Here is an 8,300-nt window from a genome sequence, read left to right on the forward strand (position 1 = left end):
CAAAAAAAAAAAAAAAATAAATAAATAAATATATATATATATATATATACACGTTATTTTAGATAAAAACTATTAACACTCGATTTCAAAAATACCTTTTAAGATTGAGAGTTTCAAATATACATTTAAATTATTAATTTCATTAATACCTTAAACATATTTTAAAAAAATTTTAAAAAATACAATTAATTTTTTTTAAACCCTTATTATTAAAAATAAAAATATTTTCAAATATATAATTAAATTATTAGTTTCATTAATACCTTTTACCTATTTTAAATTTTTTTTTAAAAAATACAATTAATTTTTTTTAAATACCCTTACTATTAAAAATAAAAATATTTTAAGATCAAAATTATCTTAATTTTTTTTTATGAAGGTATTATATAAGGTGTTAATAACTCGACTAAATTTTAAATATAATACAGAGTATATGGTTTGAAAATATTTTTGAAACACGGTTAAAAAAATATATTTTTTTAAATATTTTTAAAACAGGGTTTAAAATTTTTTTTTTTTAATTTTTTATTTTTAAATTTAAAGATATAATAGATTTATTTTTTATTTTTTTTAATCTCAGCCATTGAAGGCTCCAATGGAGAAGCAGAGTAGTAGCCAAGAAAAGGGTATAAAAGACAGTTGTTGAAGACTGTGGAGTTGAAACCGCCATTGTTAAGGGGGGAAGAACATGAAATTTGCAGACATGGCCGCCATTGATGATTCTGAGATATTAAGGTTTGAGTTTTTGGGATATTTAAGAAAAGAAATGAATTTTTTGCGGAATCTTTGTAACTGTTGCCCTAAATTTTCGACTGTTAGTGATTAAGGAGAAAGTGGAAGCCGCCATTTTCGGTGGCTACGACGGTTATGTTGGAGAAAAAAAAGAAAAAAAAAAGAAAAAAAAGAAAAATATTTTCTTATTGGGAGTTGATTAAATCTTTGTCTGGATATTATAATCATAATACAATTACCTTAATCATCACGAACTCCTGTTTTTTCTCGGGAAAATTTGATATTTTCTCGAGAAACAGAGCATATGACATACGAGTAATGGCAGTTTTAGCAGAATCTTTCCTCTGCTGCTTGTAAAACAGAGAAATGGGTGTTTGGCAACCGAGAAAATCTTAATATTACGAACTCCTTTCTTGGGAAAATTTGATATTTTCTCGAGAAACAGAGCATGTGACATACGAGTAAGGGCAGTTTTAGCAGAATCTTTCCTCTGCTGCTTGTAAAACAGAGAAATGGGTGTTAGGCAACCGAGAAAATCTTAATAATTAAGAACTCCTGTTAATTTTTCTCGGGAAATTTTGATATTTTCTCGAGAAACAGAGCAAATGAGAGTTTTAGCAGAATCTTCTATGTGCTGCTTGTAAAACAGAGAAATGGGTGTTTGGAAACCGAGAAAATCTGACAGAAAAACCTGAAAAATCAGCTGTTCGGATCAATGGAGAGAGAAAATTTCCAAGAAAATGAAAAGGGGTTTCATTTAATCAAATGAAAAAGTTCTACAAAGAACAGTTAATGATCATCATGAGGTTAGCATCTAATCGAAACTAAACTTTAAACTCTAAAGTAGAGTGTTTTAAATACAAAAACAACAACAACAAAGAACAAGACAAAATGATGATCAAGCTTCCTCTGTTTTTCTAGCTGCTGTTCATGTGAAGAATCTGATTGATGGAGTTCAAAATGGACGGATTGGATTGAATCTCAGGGGAATTCACAAGATTTTGGACGAACCCTTTTGGAACCAAACACTTTTCTTCTGCGTACAACTTCTCTTGAATCATTGTCGATTCAAGAATCTGAAGATCCTCTGTTTCTGTACGTTCTTGTTCTTGCTCTGTTTCTTGCTTCACTTGCAAAATGGCGACTTGGGCTTGCAAGAATTTCACATATTTGAAAGCAGAACTCAACATTTCAGCAGTGTTCATCTTGCTGCCGCCAGGAACCAGCTCGCCAAGCTCCTGTGTCTTCGCCGTTATCTTCCTCCGCCGTTCTCTGGCCGCAATCGTCTGCGCCGATAAGTTATTACTCGACGGCGCCGGCAACGGCGCCGGGGTCAGTGTACCTTTCAAGCAATCACCTTTATTCATCAGTTCAGCATTGCCCAATCTACCATCCCACTGATCGGAAAAAAACTCCGGCAGAGGAAAATAACCTCCGTCACCACCTACATTACCGCCGCCACCGCCATAACAAAAACTCTGTTCCATCACGACCCTCTGGCGTTTGGGGCAATAAAACTCAAATTCATCACAAGGGAAGAATTCAGCCGAGACGGGGACGAAGGAATCAACGGCAGGAGTCGGGAAGTAGGGGTAAACATCGGAAAAGACAAATGGCGAGACGTCGTCGAAGAACGGAGCAGTAGCAGTCGGGAAAAAGACAGAGTGATCGACGGCAGCATGGAGGTAATCGAAGGCGGGGTCGGGGAGGAGCTGGGGCGGAGGAAGGTGGAAAAGCTCCGGCGAGATTTCAGGGGAAAAAGGGTGGAATTGGTGATGATAAGAAGAAGGGTCAGAGGAGAAATTGGAGTAAAAGCTAAGAGCCGCCATTGAAGAGGGAGAGAGTAAGAAAAGGAAGGAATTTGGACAAGAAACTGAACAAACTAACTTGAAACTCTGACAGTAACTTGAAACTCTGACAGTGTTTTTTTTTTGTTTTGTTTTGTTTTTGTTTGTTAATTTTGGATTATAAGAGAGAGAGAGATGAGATTAATGAGGAATCAGTTATAGAGAGAAGGGTAATTAGTAGCTAATTAATCTCCGTGAAACCCCCAACTTCTTAACCCACGATTCTCTCTCTCCTCTTTCTCTCTCTATTGTGTTGTTAGTTACTATCTAGGTTTAGGGTTTCGATATGGGTGTAACTAGGGTTCGGTTCGAGGGTAGAATCGTCATCGAACCGCAAAAATATAACGAAAAATGAAAACCCGAGTCGAACTCGTTGGTTTATAAGTATTAAAGCCAAATAATCTCTAGACTTACTTATTAGTCGGTTCTAGTTCTAACAGATATGACAGTAATAACTCAAAAATCGACCAAAATAGTTAATTTTTTCTTATATGAAAATCGAGTAGAATTGAACCCGAACAGTTACTTTTGGCGGCTTCGCCACTTCTTCACTTTTTTTTTTTTTTTTACCTCCCTCAAATTCTCTCTCTCCAGGGTTAAAAAAAAATTTAGCTTAATGAATTAAATAATAATTATTATATGTTAAATATTGATAATTTGAATTTATAATTTAAATTACAATAATTTGAAGAGTTTAGTATCGGTTATTTTATTTACATTATGATTATAAATTATATTATTTGAATTTATGACTTAAGTAATGATATATTATTATTTTAATTATGTTTTATTAAAATAAATAAGTTTATTTTCTTTTTGTTAATAGTATAAATAGGTTATTTTTATTATTTTGAAATATTATTATTTTAATTATTTTTATTACTATAATTAGTTTTCCCCTAAATTTGCTCACTAAGCAAAAATTAATTAAATTATATTTAAATATTGTGGGTGAAAATTTACTAAAATATTGTGCCTATTTTGATGGGTGAAAATTTACCGGGTTTTACTTGAGTATTTGTGGTTAAAGGTGAATTTACCGTGTGGCTACAGGGGTTTGTATATTTAAAATTTGTATTTATAGAAGAATGAACATTAAATTAAAATTAAATTGTTAATATTATTTTAATAATTTGACCTAATAAAAATAAATTAATTAAAAAAAACTAATTTAAACGTGTTGAAATTAATTGCAATAATGAAATAAAAATATTATTTATTTATATAAAATTGAGAAAAGCCATAATTTTGTATGGTACAAAAATTAGGAGTTGATAAAAAAGAAATTATCGTTTCCATTTTTGAAATTAAACTATAAAATTGTCTCAATGAATAAATAAATAAATAAACATTCATTTTATTTGTTTTCTTAATATATATATTTTATTTTAAATAATATGTTTAACTTTAATGAATTAAATCTTATTTGAATGTATTTTTTTCTTATAACCAAATAAAATGAAATATACACTTGCTATATGTATTATATACAAATAAAACTATTAAAATTTAATCATATTGGAAAAATAAAAATTTTAATTTTAACTATAAACGTATACGTTTAATTCAATTAGTAATAGAAATTTATAATTTTTTTTTTTTTTTGGGATGAAGGATAAATAAATATGTCTGATTTTTCTCACTCATAAGATAGCCACAGCTCAAGAATAAAAAAATATTTGATCGATTTTGTTTATTAGAAATTCAAGTAATGCCGAGCATTAAATAATATTAAGGATCTTATAAACAAATTTATATTTAAAGCCGAAATGATAATTTGCACGATGCAACGTAATTTATACAACTAAAAGCTCTAAGATTTACTCAACGACTTAGAACAAATATAACTCCATAGCTTTACAATTCTAAATCGCCCTTGTCATCAACCAAATAGGCTACTGTACCATCTTAAAAGAAAAGTAACACGAATAAGTATAAAAATATTCAGTAAATAGCTCACTTGTTGTTTCCAAGTAGCTATCAATCTTGCTCAAATTCTTTATATCATTGAATCCCTGATCGGACTTCTCTAAGTTCATCTCAATGATTGAGTTCACATTATCCAACTAGTGTCATGTAATATATCACATTATCACAATAATTGACTTCACCAAGGTTTAGCTATCTAACTAGGCTCTTTATTATACTCTGATATCGATTTCGATCATACATACACATGTAAACAGGTGAGACACGACCTCTTGAATAACCCAATCTAGGACATATATAGACCATGGATTGTTAACTACTAGAGATTAGTTACGACTCTCTAGCAACCCCCACATAGTCACAATCATGTGACAATGACCCTTTTATCTTTTGACTATTTTAATATTGTGCAAATCTCTATCTCACTTCAGGTTCACTATTAGATAGTTGGAGATCCTTGAAATAATCCCCATATAATAACCTCATGACACTATTCAAATCTAGAACACAAGAACACAACGCTATATCATGCAACACAATCTATTATAATAAAGATCATGTCTACCAAGGTAGTTCACTATGAAAACTAACCGACGACCAGTTGATAGTCCCCACATGGTATAATCATAATTGGTCCCATTATGGGGACCTATTAGAGATTTAGTTCACTAAGCCCCAGCAATTCTCGCATAGTAACTTGATAATGAGGCCAATAATATGAATCAAGAGTGTTGTAAATTGAATAACTGAACATCATAACATGCTTCCAATTTTATAAACTCACATGGTATATATCAAGCACCTCAACATGATATCAATCATTTATCATGCTTCAACAAACTAAATTCAATCAGTGCAACCATATTTTAGGCATAAATTCAATTCATTAAAAGATTCATCCTACAAGGTAAAACTCAAATAGAATTTCCAGTTAGCCACTTACCTCGATTAATTCTTGTTTCTAGAAAAATTTGAATCTTTTCCTCCTTTAAATTCTCCAAAACCTGCTAAGTAGGCCCTAAACATCATATAAAACATCAATATGGTTGAAATTGACTCAAAAAACGGTAATCAGGTCAAACCGGTCCAACTGAAACAGTTGAATCGATTCTTCTTCCTCCCGCCTGCCAGATGCTCATCCCTTGTTCTTTAATATTGGATTTGGAGTGTTCTAATTCACGATTTCCGTTGTTTAGTTTTGTTGAGTAGAGTGTAAAAATGTGCCGATATTAGAGAAAACTCTGCAGCAAGCTTGTAGTTAGGAATGTGTGTTACAGAGTGAGATGTTAGGAATGACATCAGAAGTTTGAGATTTATTCCGTGTTGTGAGGTTGAATTGGTAATCAAAGTTATGATGGGATATGATGCTCACTTATAAAGTAGTTCATCCGCATTAAGAATGATGCTGGTTATTCACAATAAGAAACAAAACAACAGCATTGTTAGTAGCAGGGACGTGATTCAGAAGTCAAAAACCAAAGCATCTTACTCTTGTGAAAATAATGGATCTTCAACAAAAATGAACAATATGATACTTATTTCTACCAGCATGTTTGAACAAATGAATTCAAAGCTTCAACAAACATTATCGGAGTCAGTTCAACTTACCAGGTTTGATCATCCATCCCAACCACATTCTTTCAGGGTTCTGCATTGATGGCTTGCAGCGGTGTAAATCCAAGATCCAACAAGAACTACACCATGAGGAAGTCATCGACTTACGAAAACTTGAACGTGTTTTACCAAACCATGTTATTCAGACACTTTGCACGGTCCATCAAGATCTCGCTCGGGGGTCCTGTCATCTCCACCATATATTTGCTTGATTCAATCATGGCGCAAAATTTAACAAGATCTAGCTCAAGGTCCTGTCATTTGCTTCGAACCTTTGAGTACACCATATATCTGCTTGATTCGCTGCCTTCCCGTTACCAGATGATCCCTTGTTCTTCCTTCTTACCAAGCTTTCATCTAAATAAAAGATTCCATGAACGACTTCATGTTTTTAGTATCCTCTTTCGATTCTGGATGTTTTTGTGGTTTGAAGACCTTCCATAGTCCAATAGGATGCCGCCTTGGGCTCTTCATTTTGTTATCTCCTACAAATTTCCCAAACATCTTCCCACATTCTGGATAAGGCTTAACAAAAAGGTTGTAGAACCTGAGCCTGCTAGGCTTGATAATTTCCCTCAATCCAACCTGAGAACCAAGCCATCCTTTTGATTCCAAATATTCAATCACATGGTAGCGAGGAACAATCTGTTTTTCGAAATTGATTCCCAGATATTCTGGAACATCCATCAAACAGTCAACACCAAATTTCATCTTATGGGTCAAGAAGTCAATTTTCTTTTCAATGTTCTCTAATTCGTAAGTGATCAACCTCGGTTCTTTCCACAGCAATTTAAATGCTCCTGTACGAATCAGCCCATGTTTACATAAACAATCAACTCTCTGTTTCACTTCAAATGCAGCTCTTAAAGCACCGTCTCTAAAGATTTTCTCCTTGATTGAGTTCCTGCATTTCAGATTGCTAAGCAACTCGAGGCACCTTGAAATTTCTCCTAATTCGGTGGCTAAAATTCTCGGTTCCCTGACAATTTCTCTTACAATCACGTTTTGATCAAACCCCAACTCGTTGAACTCACCAATCAAACTCTTCAATCTTCCATCAACCCTAAATCCTAGAACTTTGGGAATCAAACAAATGATCCGATCAATTTCACCCCTTCGAATTCCAATTCCCATCAGAAATTCAATCGTTCGCAAGATTTCTTCCTCGTTCGAGAACACTATTTCAGGGTAATCCTCTAAAACCCTAGTCACAGTAGCATCACTAAGCCCTAAACGTTTCAGTAAATCTACAGTTGTAATAAAAATACACGAATCCAGCTGAAACCGTTTAGATAACACCAGCATACTCCGAATCATCAATACAGAAACATTGCGTAATTCAATTAACGACAAACTTGCCTCCCATTTCCTCAGAAACTCCAAGTCCAGAACCGCAGGACAGTCGATCGCCATGGAAACGAGATCCCTCGGGAGAATTTTGAAGGATAAAAGAACCGCAACAGAAGCTTCAATGTCCAGCAAATTGGAATTCGTCAAGAAGAGATGATTCTTCGAAAGGAAATTGCTGATTTGGGATTGCGTGAATCCAATCTTGTGTAAGAGATCAGGTTGATTCGGGGAAATTTTGAGATGATTGGAGAAGGTGGAAGCTGCTTTAGCTGAAACAACATGGTGGATTCTCTGAAACGAGGAGGTAAGAATTGAGGTTGAAATCAACCGGCGAAATGCAGAAGCTCTGATTAAGATTCTTCCCGCCATTGAAATGGGTTTTCGAGCAACGCGCTTAACACCAGGTTTTATGCTACGTTGCAGGATTAAGGGCTCAATTGGCGTCCTTTAGTAAAAATGAGTTATTTATTTATTTATTTTTTTAATAAATAAAAGGTAATTATTTAATTAATTTAAATAAAAATAATTGAAAATGACAAAATAAATTTTTAAAAATTTTTTTAAAAATAATTTAGTTTTGGAAAAAACTTCTAATAATATTTTAAAAATATCTTGAATTTTTAAAAATGTAATTAATATCCTTCAATCTTTTTAAAAAAAATTTAAAAATATTTTTGAAGTTAATAAAATTTAGGATATTAACTAAACCTTTTAAAGAATATTTTTTGAAACTAATGATTTTCAAAAAGAAAAAAATAAATATATTTTTTTAATTTTTTTTAAGTCATAAGTTATTTTTGAAATAAAATATTAATAGTAAAAAAAAAA

General features: G+C 32.5%; 2 protein-coding genes and 1 long non-coding RNA gene across 5 annotated transcripts in view; 1 reads left to right on the forward strand and 2 right to left on the reverse strand.

Annotated features, from left to right (window-relative positions):
* Nucleotides 1-1,108, forward strand: part of LOC111434021 — a 17,980-nt gene extending 16,872 nt beyond the window's left edge. Inside the window, exon 3 of the long non-coding RNA XR_002708894.1 lies at nucleotides 1,095-1,108. This is a non-coding gene — a long non-coding RNA (uncharacterized LOC111434021). The remainder of the gene's footprint in view (nucleotides 1-1,094) is intronic.
* Nucleotides 1,109-1,649: 541 nt separating this feature from the next.
* Nucleotides 1,650-2,561, reverse strand: LOC111434050 (transcription factor bHLH52-like). The gene has a single exon (XM_023071343.1). It carries the CDS (start codon nucleotides 2,559-2,561, stop codon nucleotides 1,650-1,652), a length of 912 nt encoding a protein of 303 aa, XP_022927111.1.
* Nucleotides 2,562-4,345: 1,784 nt separating this feature from the next.
* On the reverse strand, nucleotides 4,346-7,909 carry LOC111434019 (transcription termination factor MTERF15, mitochondrial). 3 transcript variants are annotated; one of them, XM_023071319.1, is made up of 2 exons: nucleotides 6,117-7,909; nucleotides 4,346-5,749 (listed from the first exon to the last, which is right to left on the reverse strand). In XM_023071319.1, exon 1 carries the CDS (start codon nucleotides 7,839-7,841, stop codon nucleotides 6,480-6,482), a length of 1,362 nt encoding a protein of 453 aa, XP_022927087.1. In that variant the 5' UTR covers nucleotides 7,842-7,909; the 3' UTR covers nucleotides 4,346-5,749; nucleotides 6,117-6,479. The 3 variants fall into 3 exon arrangements, with proteins under 3 accessions (XP_022927087.1, XP_022927088.1, XP_022927086.1); XM_023071320.1 differs by having other exon boundaries at nucleotides 4,346-5,759; XM_023071318.1 differs by having other exon boundaries at nucleotides 4,346-5,913.
* Nucleotides 7,910-8,300: the final 391 nt, after the last annotated feature.

The sequence above is a fragment of the Cucurbita moschata genome, unplaced genomic scaffold (assembly GCF_002738365.1).
Source record: "Cucurbita moschata cultivar Rifu unplaced genomic scaffold, Cmos_1.0 Cmo_Scf00044, whole genome shotgun sequence".
NCBI classification, from domain to species: Eukaryota; Viridiplantae; Streptophyta; class Magnoliopsida; order Cucurbitales; family Cucurbitaceae; genus Cucurbita; species Cucurbita moschata.